The 23466-nt window shown below is 40.3% G+C and overlaps 1 protein-coding gene across 6 annotated transcripts in view; it reads left to right on the top strand.

Annotated features, from left to right (window-relative positions):
• Nucleotides 1–9460: 9460 nt before the first annotated feature.
• Nucleotides 9461–23466, top strand: part of LOC121287624 (phosphatidylinositol 4-phosphate 5-kinase type-1 gamma-like) — a 93859-nt gene continuing 79853 nt past the window's right edge. For 5 of the 6 annotated variants that reach the window (XM_041205552.1, XM_041205553.1, XM_041205556.1 and 2 more), the window contains exon 1: nt 9461–9730. In XM_041205552.1, coding sequence (XP_041061486.1) covers nt 9628–9730 — 103 coding nt within the window. In that variant the 5' untranslated portion in view covers nt 9461–9627. Of the gene's footprint in view, nt 9731–14141; nt 14244–23466 lie in introns of those variants that run through there. The other variant, XM_041205555.1, reaches the window with a different exon arrangement.

Genomic DNA, 23466 nt, shown 5'->3' with positions numbered 1-23466 from the left:
TGTGTAGATGTGAAATGCAAATTTAGATTTGGACCTGGCTGCTATACTTTCACACAATTGAATATCCCATTGACTCTCACTGTCCAGACTCATACATGGAGAACGAACACTGGGATGAAGTATCAAGGATGCCTGTGGAACAAGTGGCCCAGCACAAATCGTATCATCAGATGAAAGAGGAAGAAAACAAGAACAGAATATAAAATAAATTAATAAAATGAAAAATAAAAAAGCAATGGTTGCAATGATATAGAATTAATTTCATGGGGTTTTTGCATGTCTTACAAACCATAATGTTGATGATTTCCAGAGCAAAATGTTACAAAGCAATCGTTTATGCTTTCTACAGACATATCTTAATTCATAGTTCATTCAAAGATTCTAAATCTTTTTGTTCTAAATTATATTGAGAAGGGTCAATGCAGTCTCGGAGTGAAAACTATGTCAGGATAGAAGGATTCAAAGGCATTTAAAACCAGGCCGTTCCTTGTTGCTACGCCTTGTATTAGCATGGCTCCCTCTATGGGTTTGTTGCTGTTATTACTCCACAGACAAGGATAGATGATGAAGACGCTGAAAATCCTTTAGCAGCGGGTTGCAGCACGTAGGTCAAGGTGACTTAACGCACTGCCATCAGCTATGGAATAGAGAATGCGGGGGATGCACAGGGGGTCAAAGTTCAAAGAGCAGAGAGCATTGGACATCAGGCTGAAGAAGGCTACAGAGGTAGGATGGGGAAAATTGGGGAATGTTATGATCCCCATGGGGTAACTATAAATCAACATAACCAAATTTACGGAATGAGCCCCAAATTAAGAAATTATGAACAAGATTCCACTTTTTGTAGCCTTTACTTATCATAACTCAGAACCAACACGATTTAACCATGAGTTAACAGGCAAACAATACTTCAAATAAAAAGGTAATTTGCTCTCTAAATATTTGATATAACAAAGATACATCTTACACAATCACAAGCATTCTCCTTCAATATATATGGCATTACATAGCTACACAGTTCTAAAATAAGCTGTTCTTTATTCATGCAGGGTAGGCCAGGAGTCCTAATTGACAACAGCCTTTACCTCACTGTTTCACGGGTGCAATTATCATCAGCAAGGCACAGTCCTACAAACCCTATCTTCCTCAGGTCACAACCATCCTGATGGTGTAGCTTTCCAGCCAACCCTGGTTCACGTTTGGCCCCTTCTGGAAAACACCCAGCTCTCTAGCATTTCCAAGCTATTCACACAGCTTTCCAGGTTCTAGAGCATTTTTAGCCCGTTTGCACATTGCCTCCAATACCACTGGTCTCCTTTTCTGCCAAGCAGAAAAATTGACCTCTTAATGATTTGCTTCTTCTCCTCACAAAACTTATGTTCCTCTTTCTCTGAATACTTTCTCTTTGTGTCTGCATGTGTGCTGATCACCTTCACCCTCCAGCTCCCCTGCTTGTATATCTGCTTTGTGTCTGCAGTTCTTCTTTGTGCCTGGCCACACAGCTTTTTTGTCTTAACTTCCTTTCTGTTGGTACTGCTTCTAGGTGAAGGGTTCCAGATCACATGGAACAGTATTTCTTATTATCCAAGAAAAGTTGAATTGATCCCTTTACAATTATTGCAAACCCTTAAAAGTCCTTTTCAAACATTCTGAAAAGCAATTACAGATTTCACAGACATTTTAATGAAATTACAAATTTGCCTTACTGTACTGCTTCTGGGTTAAAGGTCATCGCATGTAATAAGGAATTTGAATTCAGTGCGCTATGGAATGAGGAGTCAGTGGATGTTGGGAAAGGCAGGAGTGACAATGATAGGATAGGCTATGCAATAAGCAATTTTGTTGTGAAGGAAATGCAGCATGCAATGTATTTGAAATAATAGTGAATCATCCATTACCAACACTACTAGCCCTCTCCAACAAAAGTAATGTAAAGCATACAGTCAAAAATATTGACATTAATGACCCCTTCCAATCAGAGCTGCAACCATGTCTCAGGACAATTCCATGATTCGACTGCGTGGAGAAGATGCATGGAACTCATGCAAGAGAATTAGGGGAGATAGTTCATGCTCCTGTCCCCTATAAATTGTTTTTATGCCACTGAAACCTCAGGGACTTTGTCCAATGTAATACTGAGCCATACATGTCCAGAAAGGCCCAAATTTAATCTTTTTTTGAAATTCTTTTTCAGTATGTGGGTGTCACTGGCTAGACCAGCATCTACTGCCTATCCCTAATCTCCAGTCTGTCTTAACAACAACAACTTTCATTTTTCAGCACCTTTAACATAGTTCAGAAGAGATTAATGAAACAAAATTTAACACTGAGCCATACGAGGGGACATTAGGACAGGTGATCAAAAGCTTGGCCAAATATGGTAGGTTTTAAGAAGTGCTTCAATGGATGGAAGGGAAATAGAGAGGTAGAGACAATAAGGGAGGGAATTCTTGAATTTAGGGCCAAGACAGCTGAAGACACTTCTTCCAATGGTGAAGTGAGTCTCAAGCGGCCAGAATTGGAAGAGCGCAAATCTCTCAAAGAGTGGGGGGTGCTGGAGGAGATTACAGAGATGGGGAGAAATTTGAAAATGAGGATGACAATTTTTAAATTGAGGCATTGCCAAAGCAGTAATCAGTGTAAGTTACTGAGCACAGGGGTGATGGCTAAGTGGGACTTGGTTAAACTCAGCTTGAATGGCAGTAAGTGGCTTTACCATTGGGCGCAGCCTTTTCTGAGTTAGGGAGTGGGAAATTGGTCAGTGTTTCTGGTCCTAACTATTCAATTACACCCTGCACCACCCACACTACCCTGCAACACCACCGCACCCCCGATGGAAAATTCATGAATGGATAATGGTTGAAGGCAGAGCTGGATTTGGCTGTGATGTTCTGCTACAATTAAATAACCTGCCAGAACTCAAAGTCAAGGATCAGAAGTGAATGTTAAGTTTGGTAGCAAAGGGAGCTTAGTGTCTGTTGAACCCCCAGTAAGCTATCATCAACTTCAGGAAAGAACAAAGGGGAGAAATGGTAATATTTAAAAAATTATATTGAAGTATACAAAGCAGATAGTGAGACAGAGGAAAGAGGGAGTTAAAGAGACAGAACTCTAGAATTCTAAATGTAAATATTCTGAAATACAACAAAGCAAACAGTATATGGGATGTGACAGGAAAAGTATTCAGAAATGTGAAACTGCTTAATAACAAAGGATATTCAATGTGACAGGGTAACATACCTGCTGAGATCACAATCTGCTGCTTATTACATGTTCCATTTATAAACAACACAAAATGTAGCTTTCATTCTTCAAATCATGTGCATTGAACAGCTCTTGGAGCCATTTCAATCATGTGGTTCAATTCATACCTCTACTTCAACCTTGATGCATTTAAACTAAACCATTCACAGGGAGGAATTTGAAGGTTTCGAAGATGAAGAAGCAATTAGACAATCTATTTCTAGTACTACATGTTTAAAGGAAAGCCTCCACAATTAACCATAGGCAAGAACTGAGGCCTTGAGGCTATAACTGGCCCCAGCATGAGGGGAAAACTCAGCCAGGTTTTTCCTGATTGCTGTGCTATGACTCCTTCTAGACTGTGCCGTGTGGAATTGAGGGAGGACAGCATTGGACTCCACTATCATTCTTCCCATGGTTATAAGATCTGGTGATACTGCCATATAAAGAATAGCCAGTTGGATGAAGTATCAGAAAGTGCTCGTTGCCTGTGGAATTGAACTCAGAAATTAGAGAGATTGCAGCACTGGAGGCAGCCATTCAGTCCATCCTATTTTACTGGTTCTAGCTTTTCCACTGGAGCTATCAATGCAAATCCTATCTTCTCCTGACAAAAGCAAACAGAAATGTCGAAATTCATCATCATCTCCATCGTGCCAGCTCAGCCTTTGGCTAAATGAGGAAAACAGTATCTGATGACCAGGATCTCGAACCCGAGACTAAGATCCTGGTTTACTAGGAAACAGTGATCCCCGCGCTCCTATTTGCTTCAGAGACTTGGACAACCTACAACAGACATGTCAAAACACTGGAAAAGTACCACCAGTGATGCCTTTACAAGATCCTCCAAATCCAGTGGCAAGAAAGGTGGTCCAACAACAGCATCCTCTCTCAAGCCAACATGCCAACATCGAGATGCTAACCACTAAATACCAGCTCTTCTGTGAGGGACATGTTGTTTTTACGTGTGACACCAGACTTGCAAAGCAACTGCTCTGCTTGGAACTTGGTCATGGCAGAAGACTCCCAGAATGACAGCAGAAACATGTAGTCAAAGCTTCTATTAAAAAGTCAAACATTTCCACCAACACATGGGATCCTTGGCTTTCGACTGATGAAAATTGAAATGGTACCATCTGAGAAGGTACTGAGCACATTGAGAGATTTTGTCAGGAATGTACAGAGACGAAGTTGAGGTGTCAGACGGAATGCACAAACCTCCAAGCAACCCACCTATCCAACCTTTCAAACACTGTTTGCCCCACATGTGGCAGAGTCTGCAGATTATGCATTGGACTTACCAGCCATCTCAGAACCCATCGAACTGGAGTGGAAGAAAATCATCCTCGATCGCAAGAGACTGCTGAAGGAAGAAGAAGGATTTCCTTGTTTTTATGGATAATCCCCTTTGTCTTTCTACTGCAAACCATCTTCTTAAACCCCGTCTCTCCTGTCCCCTCCAGCCTTGCCTTTAACAATTGAGGCGATGAGATCATGGACTTCTTTGACACTAAGATTGAGAGCATCTGATCAGTTGCCTCTGGAGCTTCCCTTCCTCCCACTAGCCCACCAAGCCAAACTTCCTCTAAAGCTTCCTCCTGCCATAGCCCTGAACTTGCATATTCCTCTAGTTTCTCTACTATCTCCCCTGATGCTCCTTCTGAGCTCATCTTTCCATGAGATCCACTTCCTCCTTCCTCGACCCTATTCCCACAAAACTATTAACCACCCAACTTCTCCCTCTTGTTGTTGTCACAGCTTCAGAGGGCAGCAAGCTTACTACATCAGCTGTGAGTGAATTCTAGTTCATAAATGTTGATAAAATTCATTTGCTGAGAACTTGGTTTGACAAAGCTCATTGCTACAATGTTCGTAGACAGTTCTTGTTGTGCATAGGGATATCTCCAGGCATCCTTTGCACGTGCTACTATTTGATACCTGTCCATAAATCAGGTACAAAAACAGAATTACCTGGAAAAACTCAGCAGGTCTGGCAGCATCGGCGGAGAAGAAAAGAGTTGACGTTTCGAGTCCTCATGACCCTTCGACAGAACAGAGTAAATCAGGTATCTGGCATAAATTGTGATTTCATTCACTTCTGTTTTCTTTCCACTTTCAATTTTCTCACTGAACGTGTTGATCCATACCACAACAACATTAACAATAACTTGCTTTAAAATAACACTTTAATGTAGTAAGATGTCCGAAAGTGCTTAACAGGGCAGCTAGCAGGAAAAACGTGACACTGAGCCACACAAGGAAATATTCAGAAAGATGATCCAAAGTTTGGTCAAGGAGGTAGGTTCTAAGGAGCATCTTAAAGAAGGCTGAGAGATTTAGGGATGGAATGCCAGAACTTAGACCCTCGGCAGTTGAAGGCACTACCGCCAATGGGGGAGTGATTAAAATTGGAGATCAGTGAGAGGCCAGACTTAGATGAATTAGAGTTCTAGGGACGTTCTATGTCTGAAGGAGTTTACAGAAATAGGGTGGAGCAAGGCCATGGTGGGATTTGAACACAAGCTTGAGAATTTTAAATTTAAACTGTTGTTAGACTGGGGGTCAATGTAGATCACAGGAATAATGGGCAAAGGAGACTTGGTGTGAGTTAGTACAGGACATAAAAGTTTTGCATATGGATTCTACATGTGCATTCCACACATCCTGTACCATGCCCAACTGATCATTCTTTACCTATAAGGCCAGACAGTGACTGATCGCAGACTATGTGATCAATGTGTACAACATGATTGATCCCGATGCCATTCTTAATCAAAATTCAAACATGCACTTTTCAGCAAGAGTCCATTGTATAGCAATAAAGAGCAGGGAATACTAAGAGTTAGATAACCTCTTGACATTCACTGTCTAATTTTAAGTACCAAGACGTTGGCTGGCTCTTGGCTAAGTGTACACCAATAAAAAAATCAACACTTTCTGAAGGGGAAAACTGAAACATCAAAGAAGGAAGTAAAAAGAAGAAAATATGGAAAATCCCAGAAGCACACCATGGAGACTAAGTTTTTTTTTAGGTTGGTCCCTTCTTCAGAACAGATTCAATATGTTAACTTGTCTGTTATCTGCATGAACCTCTAGTATACTTCGAAATTTCCTGTTTTTGTTCCAGATTTCCAGCCTCTGCAGGATTTTTTAAATTAAGAAAACAAAAGGATTTGACAAATAAAATATGCATCAAATACTTAACAGCTCAACAAAACATTATAAAATTGATCACAATGTGTGCAATCAGTTGTTACAAAAGAAACTGATTTAACAGTTGAGCAGTAGGTCCCCATCCCCCTACAAAATGTGCTACAAAATGGTGAATAGGGTGACTTCATACTGTTATTAAAGCACTGATAATTACAATGTGTACTCACTAATCTGCAACCTTATTATTAACTCTGGAACTGGCAGGGTTTCCAGAAAATGCAACATACTAGGGATGCTTCTTCAAAGGAAATTCTGGGAAGGTGTTTGAAAATCTATCTGTGAGTTGAAGAGCTAAAATAACAATGCCCAAATGGTTCAGTTTCTTTAGCTGATCTCAGCTGAGACAGCATTGATATGCTACAATTGGCTTAAGTTGGGAGGGGAAAATCTGACAGGTGCAAGGAATTTATAGGGCAGTATTTTCCCGTCAGCGAGCGGGGGGCAGGACCCGCTAGCCAACGCATAAAATGACACGTGGTGATGTCGGGCAGGCATCCCGACGTCAACGTGTATCATCTAGATTTTCAGTTCGGCAGGAGCGCAGCCAACTCGGCTGCACGCCTGCCGAACTGTCAAAGGCCTATTAAGGCCAAAAACTAATTAAAACAATTAAATGAGCTGCTTGTTCAACCTTAAGGTTGGCGGGCAGGTGAAGAGCCCAGACGGCCTTTGGATATTTCATGGAACCTCATCCACGTGTGGGATGAGGTTTCATGAAGCATTTAAAAAAATCCGTAAATTTTTTTCCAAAATTTCATTAACATGTCCCAGCTCATGTGACACTGTCACATGAGGGGACATGTTTCAAAAGTTTAAAAATCCTTTATTTAAAAGTTTAACACAAACAAATCTCCCTGAGGCACAGAGAGGCCTCAGGGAGATCTCTGCACTCGAGCACAGGGAGCCACTCAGGGAGTCCCCCGCCCGCTCACACATTGAGCGCAGAGAGCTTCTGTGTGAGCGTCACGATGGGTGGGCCTTAATTGGCCCGCCCATGTAAAATGGCAGTGCGCCCCCAATCGGGTTTGCGCTTGCCCCCGACTGCCCCCGCACAACCCCTCCAACGGGGGGAAATTTCTGGCCATAGTGAACCTTTATAAAACATTGCGTCGTCCATAACTGGTGTATTATGTCCAGCCCTGGCCACCTCATTTTAGGAAGGACTCCTATTGAGAGATGGGTTGAGAACAAAAGGACACAGATTTAAGGTGATTTCCAAAAGAACTAAAGGTAATATGAGAAAAAACATTTTCACGCAGCGAGTGGCTATGATCTGGAAAGGATCGCCTGGGTATGTGGTGGGGGCAGATTCAATTGTGGCTTTCAAAAATAAATTGGATAAGTACTTGAAAGAAAAATGTTTGCAGGGCTATGGGGAAACTTGGAGAAGATTGGAGCAGAAACAAAGCAAGGAAAATTGGAAAATTTGACTTGAATTTGACTTTGAAAGGTGCCAGCAGGTTGAGTAAGCAGCTTTTAATATTCAAACTTTTGAATTTTCAATTGGCCCACCTACTTCTACAACATTCTCCCCTCCCTTGTCTCTCATCCACCTGACTCTGGCCATCTCTGGATTTCATCTCCTTTTGCTAAACTTTTAGTGGTAGCATCTACAATCATCTTGGGTCCATTTTCTAAAATGTTCTCCTACTACTCTGGTGTCCCAAAGAGCTCCTAACCTTCAAAGAGATCAATATGTACTTCTTTAACCAAACTTTCAGATACCTTTCCCTACTGTCCCACTAAGGCTTGACATCCATTTCCTTCTTCTCTGTAAAACACATTGGGCTGCATTAAAGGCACTATGTAAATGCAAGTTACTGTGGAATGTATCCCCCTTTTTGACAAGGGTTATGTTCCCTCTCCAATCTTGTCATTAGTCTTTTATTGCCTCCCTAACTTCTTCAATGTAATAGTTCTGTCAAGTGGAATGCTATCCCTGCATGAACAAGCACCTCCAGCAAAGACTGTGAAAGTAGTGAAATACAAGTTTCTAAATAACTTCACATGGAAAAGGGCATGACTTTTAACATCAGTGTGAACCAAAGGGTATTCAGATGTCACCTGGAAATATGACAACTGTGGTTGGATGTATTCCTAAAAGTTTCATTGCCTGATGTCCCACATTCCACTGACCTGCCCACGTACTCCAGCCATTGGTCAACCCAATATGTCCATCCTCATGGCATAGTGTCTTACCCAGGCCAACTGGAAACTCAATATACCCTTCATGACTCAATTGGATGATTCAAACACCCTTTCACCTCAATTCTTGTATTTTAAAAATGAATAAATGAATCTTCAAAGAAAATGGGGAAAATAGGACAATTGTTTTTGAATGCTAATCTGAGTTGCTTGCACTGACTCAGGGTGGGAAGATGGTGGTGTAGTGGCAATGTCACTGGTGTAATAATCCAGTGACCTAGGCTAATACTCTGGGTGTATGGGTTCAAATCTCACCATTGAAATTCAATTAATAAAATCTGGAATTGAAAGTTGCTGTCATCAATTGTTTTAAAAACCATTTGGTTCACTAATGCCCTTTAGGGAAGGAAATCTGCTGTCCTTAGCTAGTCTGGCCTACATGTAACTCCAGACCCACAGCAATGTGGTGGACTCTCAACTGCCCTCTCAAATGGTCCAGCAAGCCACTCTGTTCTGAGGGCAATTAGGGATGGGCATTAAATGCTAGCCATGCCAGCAAGGCCCACATCTCAGGGAAAAATAAATAAATTAATCTTCCAATTCCTGGAGGGCCAATGGCAAACCTGGGATATGGACTGTGATGTCATTTACCAGCTCAAAAAAGAATGACGTTATTGGGAAACGAATACCTGAATGCGATGACGCGAGCGATGACGCGATGGGTTTTGGTGCACACAGAGCAGTGACGAGGCGGCCGCGGGCTCTGCTGATGTTTTTGTTGCCGGTGAGAGGAGCCGGGTGGCCGTTACTGAACGGGGGGGGGGGGGGGGGGGGAGAGTGAATGAAGAGCGGCGCCCGTGACAAAGCTCGCGCGCTGGGCACAAACAAACAGTGATTTTTTATTTAAAATAAAAATTGCAATCAGATCCAGTTATTTTTATTTTTTTGGGGGGAATAAATAAATTCTTTCGTTCGCGGAATTCCCCCCCCCCCCATTATTAAATATTAAAACCTGTCGGGGACTGAATGGAACCGGACGGAGCGCCGACGGAGGCTGGAGGGGAGAGTGAAGGGCCGGCGCCTGAGGAGGCGGCAATTGCAGGAGCGGAGGGCGATTTGTGCCCGTTAGGTAAGAGCGGGGTTTTTTTTGGCGGGGGGGGGGGGGGGGGGGTGGAGGGGGGGTGGGGGGTGCGGGTGTTGGTGTTAGAATAATAGATCAGTCAGTCAGGGGTTGTTATCATGGCAGGCTCGGTGCTGGAGCGGACGCTTATCGCATTTAAGGGGGCCAGGTGCTTTGCCCCCAGGACTTGGGCTGCAGCTCCCATCATATCCCCATTAAGGGGGTAAGGGTCGGTGGAAGGTTTGCAGACTCCAGGATCGGAGCAGCCACATTCCCTCTCCTTCCCCCAGATGCATTCAACTACTAGGGGGGTGGGGGTTGATGTGAGGGGGTGGGGTATGTAACCGCATCGTAAGCCTCTTTCTATCGAATGCTCAGCTGACGTGGGGTTTCGCAGCTCCCTCACTCTGCTGCTTGAACGGATACCCTCTGCAGTATTGCCACATAGTGTTAAGACACCTTGCACATTAAAAGTGCTTTAAATATTCGGGGGTGGGGGGGGGGGGGGTGGGGTGGGAATCATGAAATGAACCTGACACTGCCCCGTCTTCTCAAAATGACCAAATTGCACAGAAGGAAATGTCTCAAAAAACAAGTAGGTAGATTAATAAAATGAAAAGGTCAGGACTGCATCAACCATTCCATGTATTTGTGGCATTAGTTACGAACGCACTATGCCGCTGGCACCCTGGTTTGATGTGAAGGGCATTACATTAGGGCAGGTGGAATACTGTTTGCCCATCAGGAATGTTTATAACGTAAACTGGGATCTGTGAAATAATATTCATTCGTCTTTCGGATTGCTTGTGTTAAATGTATGTTTGTTGTCTTGTTATGTTTTTCCGTGGAGCACCCTAAAAGTATCAATACACATTGAGAGACCATTTCTCCTTGTTTTCAAAAGGCAGAATCAGCTTTCTTTTTATTGATTCAATCAATATGTGGGCATCGCTGGCTAGGCCAGCATTTATTGCCCTTGTTCAGGGGACATTTAAGAGCCAACCACATTGCTCTAGTCCTGGAGTCACATGTAGGCCAGACCAGGTAAGGACAGCAGATTTCTTTGCCTAAAGGACATTTGTGAACCAGATGGGTTTTTAGGCTTTTACAGCAATTGACAATGGTCATCATTATCATCCATGGTCATCATTAGACTTTTAATTCCAGATTTTTATTGAATTCAGATTTCACCATCTGCCTTGGTGGGATTTGAACCTGAATCCCCAGAGCATTACCCTAGGTCTACTGGATTACTAGTCCTGTGACAATACCACTGTGCCATTGCAAAATTGGGTTGTTTGTATACAGTAACAAATAATCTGCTAATAAGTCATTCAGTGCAAAACTATAATGACCCAGGAGCCCTGAAGAGCCCATGGATCCCAGTTTGAAAAGCCCCTTAATGTACTGACGTGATTATTTCAAATCAATCTTGCATCAGACTGCTTTTGGAATGATGTATATATTTCATTGGAGAAATGTGCAAATAATTTTTCTCCTAAAATTTGTAACTTCCTGACACTAACCAATTAACGTGATGGGCTCATATAGAATTGTGTGTGAAACTTATTTTATCTCTGTATAGAAATGATTTTGATGTCTTTTGATTTAATAATAATATAGTAGGTAGGTTCTGAAGATTCAAAAAACAATCTACAGTTTTATGCTATGAAAGATAATTGTTTTTATCTTAATAAATATATATCTCAGCTAATGTCCCTGAATTTCAGGAAGAAGCATTATTGCAATAGCAAGAAAAGATAAATGAAGTGACTAAACCAGATATTTCTATAGTAATATATTTTCGGTGCTATAGGGTAGATTTTCTGAGCTTGACAACAATAACATGCTCTTATAAAGCACCTTTAATGTGAACCTCATAGGGTGCTTCAAGGGGGACAAATGGAGAGAGAGATTTTGAGGAGGCTTTTTGAAAATAGGAAGGCAGAATGAAAAGTTTAAAAGTGGTGAGATACATGTAAGTTCTGCTACCAATATTGTAGCAAAGAAAAAAGAGTTCAGTGTCAGAAGACCAGAATGCATGAAGGGACTCAAGGATTTGGGGGGTAGAGATAGGGTAGGACAAGGAGAGCCCTTGGAAGGATTTGTAAACAAGATAGAATATTTTGATATAATTTGGGAACAGGGAGATGGTGAAGGCAAGAGTGATGGCTGAGTGGGGCAGGATGTGGGTGGTGACCTGTTCTCAGCTTTAAAAATATGTAAAGGTTAATATGCATGATGGCAACAGAGGCGGATGTTCTCCTCCTTCATTGTTACTAGCAGTTAAACTAGTTCTTAATGAAGAAAAACAAATCTTTTGAAAAACAAAAGATACTGGAATACGGCTGGCCCTTCAACACCTAAAAGAGAGAGAATATCTTAGTCACATTCTCCCACTCATTCCTAAAACTATACGATGTGATACTTATTTTATCTCTGTATTGAATATTGTGAAAACGAATTGGATAATCCTTATGCTTATAGTATCCTTTTGTTGTGATCTGTAACCCATTGTGACTATCAGAGCGTTATTTGTGAAAGTCTACATAGTCATATGCTACATTGACTTGTCAAATATTATTGGGGTAATGATTCCCTTTTGCTACTGACATAGTGATAACCTGAAGAAAGTGAAAGAAAGATTGATATGTGTTTCTTAATGTTCATTTTTGAGGAGCTTCCAGGAGCATAGGTAGTGTCTGAGGAAGAGACAGTCAACCATTTCCAGGAGAAATGGTGTGAAAGGATGGTGTGTATTAAAATGGCAAGAGGATAAGAAACCTTAAATTCTGAATGTGCATAGCTTATTGCTTATCACCTGGAGGAAAAAAGAAGTTATCATTTCAGGTTTGACCCAACCAATAAAGTTAACCTTTCCTCCTTTCAAATGATGACTGGTTTGGTTTTTATTTTCGATAAGATGAGTGCTGTTGTGTTTTTAACTTTTCTGTAATATGCGACCTGCTCACTAATTCCATTAATTTCATTTGAAAGAAAGTACTTGCATTTATATCATGTGCATGTATTTCTATGATGCCCCAAAGCATTCTACAATTAATTTGTTACTTTTAAAGTGTAGTTAGTTTGAGAAAAAACTGCCCCACAATGCGTAAGGGGATGAATACCCATTTAATATTTTTTGTGGTGTTGATTGAGTGATAAGTATTGGTCAGAAAACCAGGAGAACTCTGCTCTGATTTGAGTAGTGCAATTGGACATTTTGCATCCACCTCTGAGGGCAGGCGAGGCCTCGGTTTAATGTTTCATTGGAATGATGAGACCTCCGACAATGAAGTACGCTCTCAATGGAGTGGGGTTTAATTCTACATCCTCCTGAATTACAGCCAGCAGTGCCATTGTTTGAGCCAAGCCTGACATTTGTACAAATTTTAATTCCAGATCATTTGCAGAAAATTCTGCAGTTGTTGCCTGGTTAGTCTCGACCTGAAGAAGCAGAAAGTGCAGCATTTTTTGCAGTTTTACAGTGGCTCTGACTTGGTGCCAAGATGGAGTGGTTTCAATTTGAGGAACCTGTTTACTGTAACTGAATTTGCTGCTTACCCCATCCATTTCATTATGGCAGTTAGCAACACTTGGCTGACACTTCATTATATAGAACTCTCTTTTCCTGTCAAGTTTATTTAGATTCCATTAAATAGACGTGAGTGTGTGTATGCTCAGGATTTGTAGACCAACTGCATCTGGCTTCATTCAATAGGAGCTCAACTTTAAAATCCTTTCTTATATTAAAATCTCATATTATTTGCATATTTTTTTCTTGTTGCTCTGCATTGATTAAAGCATAACTTAATCCATTGTCAGTAAAATGTAATAGCAGATATGCAAGATAGACATACTCTGTCTAATTGAACTGTGAAAAAACATCTGACAGTACAGATCTAAATATTGTCTCTAATTTGAGGTGCTGACTGAAAAGCATCATGTAAGAACATAGCACAACATTAAAGTGTATTAGTTTATGGCAACAACTAAAGAGCATTTGTATGAATTTGCTGCATCATCCTACTGATGACACTGACAAATCAACAAGGAAACTGTAATGGGGAGCTCTGACTTGATCATTAATTACTAAAATGATGCTTGCTCCATGTTTTTTTGAGGATTTAGTGCAATATTGTGGGTTGAATGTTCCTCAGTGAATTCCAGGAATTAATGATTGATGGCAGCAAGGATCTACGTTTGTTTCTGTTGTTTTGTATTTTAACAATCTTAGTTACCAAAGTCATAGAAGCTTTGAGGTGTGATATTGATTTAGTTCTGCTTCTTGTGAGAATAATACAACTTAATTGTCAACAAAGTCTATATATGTCAAAGGGATTTAGTTGATTTTAATAGTGACTATTGTTCATTTCAATTGTATTTTTTTCCCTAATTTCTTCCCTGGTTTCTTTATTTTAGAATGACCAATGAGGTCATGCATACTCAAATTGCAGTGCCGGGACTAGAGTTCAATCCATGACTGCAAAAGGAATCCAGCTGCTACTGTTTGCTCGGTCTTGTAAGATGATTATGTCTCAGTTGTGGGGGTCATTGTTTGGTTTCTCAAATGTATTGCAAATTCTTCAATCTCTGTTGACTAATGCCATTCCAGTATTTGCTCATGTTGAATGTATTGGCCCAGAGCTTGTGATTATGAAATAATGTGTTTGCAGTGAATTGTGTCAGCAAGTTGATGTTAAATAGTGAAGAATTGGTGCTTTCAAATTACCAAAAAGAACAGAGATGATTGTGGTATTAGAATAAGTTGGAAATGTTGGTCAATCAAGATCCAAAAGAGAATGATAGGTTAATATTTCAGGTTTTAAGAGCTCTAGTTAGTGTTTCAGGTAGAACTGTACATCAGAGAAACCTGATACATTAAGCTTTCTTCCCTTTTGTATATTGATTGACCCATTGTGCATTTCCAACATTTTTTAAATTTTTATTGACTTTTAGCATTGGTAGTTTTTAAAATCATTATTGCTTTGTGGTAGTCATGGTTAATATAGTGGGATGATAGGAATGGATGACTTGTGATAAGGAGCAGCAACAAATTGAGTGGTTTATAGCACAGGATTATGTTTTAATTTGACTCCAATAGTGGAGCTGAAATAAGAATTGTATATATGTAATGTACTTCCTGAATTGTGTAAGGACTGCATTGAAAACATCACCTCTAACATTTCCTAAGAATGGTGTTAATTTGTTTTTTCTCGCCTTGGTGGTACTGCCACACCTCCCTCCCCATAGCTGACTTGCCTCCCTGTACTGCCTGCTTGCTGAGGTACAATTCTATGAGTAACTGTTGCAGATTGACGTTTCACCCAAGTTGCCAAAGCTTGTGAGCTTTGACAGGAAAGGTCAATAGATGGTATATTCGCCTAGTGACATAACCACTATATTAGTAATCTAAAGGCCTGGACTAATGATCCGGAGACACGAGTTCAAATCCTACTGCATTAGATGAGGTATTCAAATTCAGTTAATTAAGTAAATCTGAAATAAAAAAAGCTAGTAACTGTACTAAGTGACCATGAAACTACTGGGTGGTTGTTAAAAACTCATTTGGTTCATTCATGTCCTTTAGGAAAGTATATCTGCTGTCCTTACCCTTTGTGACCTATATGTGACTACTGACCCACAGCAATGTGGTTGGCTCTTAACTGCCCTCCGAATTAGCTTAACAAGCCACTCAATTGTATTTGGATGACAATAAATGCTGGCCTTGCCAGCACCCATTATGAATTTAGAAAAAAGAACCCCTGTTTGGCAGCCAAACAGACATATCACATTGAACCCATCCAGTTTACGTCTGTTGTTCCAGCACTGACTACTGGATAGTGATCAGGAGCAAAGCCTTAGCCAAAGTATTCTGTACTTTACCTGGGCATAAAAATCAATTATTATAGTGCCCTAAATGCAGTCCTAGATCAGTAGCTCAACGCAGACCAGGATTGAAACATGGAATTATCCTACTTTCCATGCTTCTGCTCACACGATAGACTCATTGAATCATCTGAGGGAGAGAAAAACAAGTTCTTTAAATTTTTATAAGATGGTGCTGACAGTTTAATGGAAGAAAATATATATTCATATGCATTTATGAACTTTTGTATAGATAAGTTTGAAGTAGTACATCACAGAATCTTTACAGTGCAGAAGGAGGCCATTCAGCCCATTGAGTCTGCATTGGCTCTCTGAAAGAGCATTCTACCTAGTACCATTCCTGTGCCTTATTCCTGTAACCTTGCACATTCTTTCTTTTCAGATAGCCACCCAATTCCTTTTAAAAATACCTCTATTGAGCCTGCCTTCACCACCCTCAGGAAGTTCATTCCAGACTCCAACCACCCTTTGGGTGAAAAAATTTTACCTCATCACTTTTACTCCTTTTGCCAATTATTTTGAATCTATGCCCTCTAGTTCTTGATACTCCATTAGCAGGAACAGTTTCTCACTATTTATCCTGTCCATATCCCTCAGGATCTTGAATACTTCTATCAAGCCTCTCAGCATCCTTTCCTCTAAGGAAAATAGCCCCAACCCCCTAGAGGGATAAGGACATGCACTTCTAGGGATCTTAAGTGCCTAATGCACACAACATAAAAAGTTGCAAAAAAAAAGTTTATTAAACCATTTTAAAACAAAAACATCTAACACTGGGGTTCATTTCTAGAGGCAAATAATTGAAAAGCAGAGGAAGTTGTGTTAGACTTGTTTACAATCTTGGTTCGATTACACTTGGAAAACTGTGAACAGTTCTGGCCTCCATACTATATATAGGATATAGAGGCACTGGAGAAGTTGCAGGAAGATTTATCAGAATGATGCCAGAACTGAGAGCTTATGCCTATCATGAAAGATTGAACATGCAGGGACTTTTTTTCTCCAGAAAAGGAAGGCTGAGTTGTGACCTGATGGAAATCTTCTAGAATATGAAAATTTTTGATAGGGTAGATGTAGAAGAGGTGTTTCAGCTTTCTGGGATGACTAGATGAGGTGAGGTTGACTGCCCTTGACATCAGGGCAGCATTTGACTGAGTATGGCATCGAAAGGTCCTAGCAAAAATGGAGTCAATGGGAATCAGAGGGAAAACTCTCCACTGGTTGGAGTCATACCTAGCACAAAGGAAGATCATTGTGGTTGTTGGAGGTCAGACATCTCAGTTCCAGGGCATCACTGCAGAAGTTCCTCAGGGTAGTGTCCTAGGCCCAACCATCTTCAACTGCTTCATTAATGACCTACTTTCCATCATAAGGTCAGGAGTGGGGATGTTTGCTGATGATTGCACAATGTTCAGCACCATTCGCAACTCCTTAGATTCTGAAGCAGTCCATGTCCAAATGCAGCAAGGCCTGGACAATAACCAGGCTTGGGCTGACAAGTGGCAAGTAATATCCCACGCCACAGAAGTGCCAGGCAATGAACATCTCCAACAAGAGAGAATTTAACCATCGTCCCATGACTTTCTATGGCACTACCATCGCTGAATCCTCCACTATCAATTCCCTGGGGGTTGCCATTGACCAGAAACTGAACGGGTCTAGCTATGTAAATACTGTGGCTACAAGAGCAGGTCAGAGGCTATGAATCCCATGGGGAGTAACTCACCTCCTGACTCCTCAAAGCCTGTCCACCACCTACAAGGCACAAGTTAGGAATGTGATGGAATATTCTCCACTTGCCTGGATAAATGCAGCTCCGACAACACTCAAGAAGCTTGACTCCATCCAGGACAAAGCAGCTTGCTTGATTGACACCCCATCCACAAACATCCACTTCCTCCACCACCAACACAGTGGCAATAGTGTGTACCTTCTACAAGATGCACTACAGGAACTCACCAAGCTTCCTTAGGCAGCACCTTCCAAACCCAGACGACTGCTACTATCTAGAGGGACAAGGGCAGCAGACAGATGGGGACACCACCACCTGGAAGTTCTCCTCCAAGTCACTCTTCATCCTGACTTGGAAATATATTGCTATTTTTTCAGTGTCACTGAGCCTAAATCCTGGAACCACCTCCTCCCTACGCCACATGGACTGCAGTGGTCCAAGAAGACAGCTCACCACCACCCTCTCAAGGGCAATTAGGGATGAGCAATAAATGCTGGCCTAGCCAGTGGTGCTCACACCCCATGAATGAATTTTAAAAATAACGTAGGGGCCATAAGTATTAGATGGTCACAAATTAATTCTTTATGGAATGCAGGATTTACCCAGAGTAGATAAAACATGGAACTTGCTACCACAGGGAGTAGGTTGACTAGCATAGATGCATTTAATGAGATGCTAGATAAACACATGAGGGAGAAAGGAACAGACAGACATGTTGATGGGATTAGATGACGAGGTCTGGGGCTCGTTAGAAGCATAAACACTGACGTAGACTTGTTGGGCTGAATATCCTGTTTCTGTGCTGAAAATTCCATGTATATAGTGTGTCCATGATCTCAAGATGTCCCAAAGCACTTCACAGCCTATGAAAACTTTGAAATGCAGCCAGTGTAATAAATGCAAAAGCCAAAACTGCGTACAGCAAGTTCCCACAAGCAGCAAGGAACGAATGACCAAATTATCTGTTTTAGTTAGTAGTTGAGGGCTAAATGTTGGCCAGGGTATCAGGGAGCACTTCCCTGCTCTTCTTTGAATTGTGCCATGGGATCTTTTATGTCCATCTTAGAGAGCAGACAATTAACATCAGTTTAACATCCCATTCTAAAGAGGACATCTTTATAGTACTGCACAGAAGTGTTAGACTGAGATATGAATAAGATATATTAAAATTTATCAGGAGACAATCTATTACACTTTTGTGGAAAGTGAAGCTAAAAGCTGTTTATGTTGCACATCCAATTAAAAATAGAGTCCATGTGGATCAAAGTATAATGATGCTTGAAAATATCACCTTGGATTCTGCGGATGTAATTGATTCTTTGTTTCTTGTGGGCTATTTGCAACATCATGAAGATGCTGACAGTGGAGCCTTCAACAATAGAAAACGGATGCTTGTACAAAGCAGTTATGTGTTGAGAGAAAAGTGTAGCTGTTTCTTGATCCATCTGGATAAGAAATTACAAATATGATTATGAAAACACATTAATTCAGAAAAAACATAACTCACTAAAAACTAGATTAGATTGATAAGCTGATTTTGTATTTTGTTTGGTTTACTTATTTTACTACATATTATGTAATTAGGTTTTCTGGATTAGGGGAGAATTTTTGAAAAGACAACTCTTGAAACTGGAGCTTTTCAGGCTTACATCAACATACGATTTATGTTTTAGGACTAATCCAAATAAACAAAATTGTCACTATTCTAGATAATTTCAGATTTGGTTTTCCTTGTTAAATGGATTAGTAGCTTTGAAACTCTGTTTAGAATATTTTTTATTCAATCATACACTCTTAGATTTTATTAAAGGGTGTGTATAACATTTAAAGATAAAGCTATATCATTAATTTGGTATTGTACTCCAATTGAGGCCATTGACAGAGTCATTAAAGTAATTAATGCCTCTTAAGTTTGGCAGACAGGCCAGGCCAGGAGCCCTGGCAAGCATTAGAAAAGACATGAAACCTCATCCATGGGCGGGATGAGGTGTCATGTAAGTTTTAAAAAATGTAATTGAACTGTATTTAAAAGTGATGGACATGACAGTGCCACATGAGGGAACATGTCAGGGAATTTTTTTTTCTCTATTTTTAAGATTTTTTACTGTAGAGCTGATCTCCCTGAGGCAGCATTTGCATGCGCACAAAAAAGCGCACTCTCGGCTCAGGCAATCCCCCCTCCCATGCACAGGGAGCGCATAGCGCTCCCGTGTGGACATCACGCTGGGCAGGCCTTAATTGGCCCACCCATGTAAAATGGTGGCGCGACCCTGATTGGGGGTGCCGATCGGAGATGGCCTCCTTGCGCCCGGTCTTAAACTTCCTCCCCAAAAGTCATTTCATATAGTTCCATGAATGCATGTGAACTTATTGCATAACTGCCTTTCCACCACATCCTGTCCATGAAATGTGGTAAAATTAAAGGTTTATTGGAGGAGAAAGCCTATTTCTTTTGGTCAAGGTACATCAAAAAGAGGCTAGAAATACCCTTTCACAAATCAACTGAAAATTTGGTTAAGAGCCTGTGGTAGAAATTTTATCCTCAAAGGAGGTTATATGTACAGTAATTAAGTACTGATTAGTGAGTGATCTAGGGAAGTATGGTAGACGGAGGTAAGGTTGGAGTTGTAGTGCACAGTATTCAAAACAAGACCTAATTTAGTTTTAGTGACTTTTTCAAACTGGTTTGGACATACATTGAGGTTATGATAGCTCTCATGTCTGAAAGATTCTGACAATTGTAGCAATTTTTTGGTATCCTGGTACTACCAAGTTAAATATATTTTAAAGAAAATTCTGCAGTTTTTTAATTTAAAAAACATAGCATTATGTTCTAATCATTTACAGGACAGTGGACACAGTGCATCTAGTTAGTTCAATTATTGTAAAACTGAGAAATTGATGTAGTATCATAATCCTAGTACTGTGCAATTGAAGTTTGTATCACATTTTTAATGCCTAATTACAAAATAGAAACTGGAATTACTACACCAATACAATTATCATGTGATAGGCTCTTGAAGGATTCCGACTTCACTGGCATATGTCCATCAAAAGCACTTATATAATGGATCGGAATCCTTAGTATAACAAGAATCGTGTGATATTTCCACTCTGAAAGCTTATGGAATCAAAATGATGTGGCGCAGAAGGAGACTGTTGAGCCCATTATGTCTATAGTATCTTTTTGAAAGAGCTACCTAATTAGTCCTACACCTGTCATCCTTCCACATGACCCTGTAATTTTTTTCCCTTCATGTATTTTGAAAGTTTTATTCAGTGCCTTCCAGATCACAACAACTCACGTTAGAAAGAACAATTCTAGCTCTTTGCTCATCACTTTAAATCTTTGACCCCTGTTTACCAACTCTTCTGCCACTGGAAACAGTTTCTCGTTATTTACTCTAGCAAAGTTGTTCATGATTTTGTACACAATTTCCAGCTATTAGTAAGTTTATATAGTAAATGACCCAGGATGTTTCATAGGAGGTGAGGGAGAAACTGAACATCAGGGAAAAGTTAAAATGTGGGTTAAGGGAGATGCATAAAGGCCTGCTTGAAAAAATGGGTTTTGAGGAAGGTTTTGAATGTGGCAGGATTTCAAAAGAGAATTGAAGTTTAGGGTTATGATGGTTGAAAACTATGCCACTGCTAGTAAAATGAAGGGAATATACAATGGAGAAGATTTGGAAGGATTGATAATGCGGCCTTGCATGTGGGGCAGGGAGTGTGGAATAGTGTGCAGTTATCACAAACATCTTCACCTGTGACTTGTGATGGATGATAGGCTACTGAAGAAGCAGTGTAAGATACTTGGGCCTGAGGAACTCTTGCATCGGTGAAATGATTGGCCTCCAATAACGACCGCCATTTTCCTTTGTGTCAGATATGACTCCAGGCACTTAAGAGCGTTCTCCTAGTCCCTACTGACCTCTGGTTTCTTTGTTCAATGCTTAGTTGAATGCTACAATGTCAAGGGTAGTTGCAGTCATCTCTCCTCTAGAATTCAGTTATTGTGCCCATGATACTGTTGCCTTTATATTCATTAGTTCACATGTTTCTTTGCTTTAGAACTGCTGGTTAGAGGCAGCTTAAGAACACTTTTGCAAATGTATGTACACTTTCTGACCATACTCATCATTCATGATGTTGCACGTAGGAAAATGCTGTAGAAAATATCTGTTCTCAGTCTCGCTCACTTTTAAATAAAGGCTGGCAGTCTCTTCATTGATATAAGATTTATTTTCTCTGCTGCAACACATTTGAAACTGTGATAGTAGCATAACATCTGATATAGGGAGATGATTATTTTCAAGACTGTCTGAACCTGTTATATAACTGTCTACAATATGTCCCCCTTGCTTTTCATTTCTGTTTGGAAAATTATGTTCAATAAAATTATTTAACGTGTCCATTTTAAGTGCCTGACTTAATAGGTGTTTTGTGTGTTAACATTTCTCTGATAAAAGGACACTTGTTGCTATCTTGTGCAATGATGCATTGAGCTTTCCTAAATTTAATGTACTTCAGGTATGGCCTGAGTATTGCAGAATATGTTTTTTCGGTGGCCTGTGGATAAAGGTAACATGAGCAGTAGCATTAAATCATACACATCAGAAAATCCTAGTTTAATTTCCTGTTTGCTAATTTTAGCTAGCCAGTAATTGGGATGCTGTGCAATGTCCCTAGACAAGTAAAAAGTCACCAGAATTCACACTCCAGATCACTGTCACCTTTGCTGGAAAGTGTCCATTTCCTGTTGGTATTCATAGTCTAGGCCTAAAAGGGAACAATCACCATTTAGGTGCGGTACCAGAGAAATGTTGTCACCCATGGAACAGTTCAGGCAGTAGCTGAAGGCGGAGTAAAATGGGGAAAACAGTTACCTTCAATAATATGGAGAATAACTTTCATATTGCACAAGTAGCACCTCAGAATCCTGCTTTCACATGTCAATTGTGCCACCTCTTTGTGTAATTGACGATGGACTCTTCCTCATTCCTGTTTTGATTTATTTGTCCTTTGTAGATCCTAAGGAACGATTATTTAAGTTTATAAATGAGAATGTGAGTAGTTGATGGGAAGCAGTTGTAGTATTAGACATTTTCTGCAAAATACAAGTTTCTCTGATTAGACAGGGTAAACCTCTCACCTTCTAATATCTCTCTGTGGTAACCCAGATAGTTTTAATGGGTGTGAAGTGTGGCTTTGTGGTTTAGGAGCAGGATGCCACAACTAATGTTGCCTGCACATTTAAATATAGTGTGATTTTTAAAGTCAAATTTGGAAATAGTAGGGGGTGATGATTTGGAGGTGTAAATTATGGTAAGTATGTGCTAATCTTTAGAGTTTTGAAACTGGTTCTTTAGTAACTTTGCAGCAAGTGCTACTGGTTTAAGAATAACTCAACATGAAGGAGTCTGAGAACAATTTGCTGCTGTGCCTCTTTTGATGGAGCAAGGTCCTAATTTCTGTTTGTTGTTAAAGTTGCTACTTTCTACTTGAAGGTTGGAGACCCAAATCAAAGAAGCCTCCAAATTTTAAATCAGATTGAAATTGAAATTTTGAATAGCATAAGTTTACTTTATGATGCTATTGTGTGTGCATTTTATCAGTTTTCATGATGCCTCAATGTGAAATGCATTTTCCCTGTGTGAACAGGGTTGAGCGTAGAAAATTAAGCCAGCAAAGTCGCAATCTGGCAACTACAATTATGTACAGAAAAAGGTAACTTGTTTCTGTTTACTTTTGCACATGATACTTAATGGGGAATGAATTCATTTTTTTGCTGTGAATGCAGCCTGGATTTTCCTTTGGGCAACTTTTCTGGCATCTAAAACACCTGTCCCTGGACAGGTCAAGGTTGATTTTGGTATAAGTAAAATAACTTCTACAACTCCGTCATTCTCCAGATATTGCTCACTTGTGCAGTGCAAAGTCTGTTTCCAAACGAAGTGTGAGTTTCTGTATCCTGTGTGAAGAAAACCCTGTTTACCATGATGAATATACTGGAATTAGTAAATCTGAAGTTCTCCAACTGATGGACGAATAGTCCTTTTCGACTTTACAAGAACAAAATGCTGCAGATGCCGGAAGTATGAAATAGAAACAAAACCAGAGCTGA

Source organism: Carcharodon carcharias, chromosome 14 (genome assembly GCF_017639515.1).
Source record: "Carcharodon carcharias isolate sCarCar2 chromosome 14, sCarCar2.pri, whole genome shotgun sequence".
Lineage (NCBI taxonomy): Eukaryota > Metazoa > Chordata > Chondrichthyes > Lamniformes > Lamnidae > Carcharodon > Carcharodon carcharias.
This window is presented reverse-complemented; position numbering and strand designations above follow the sequence as displayed.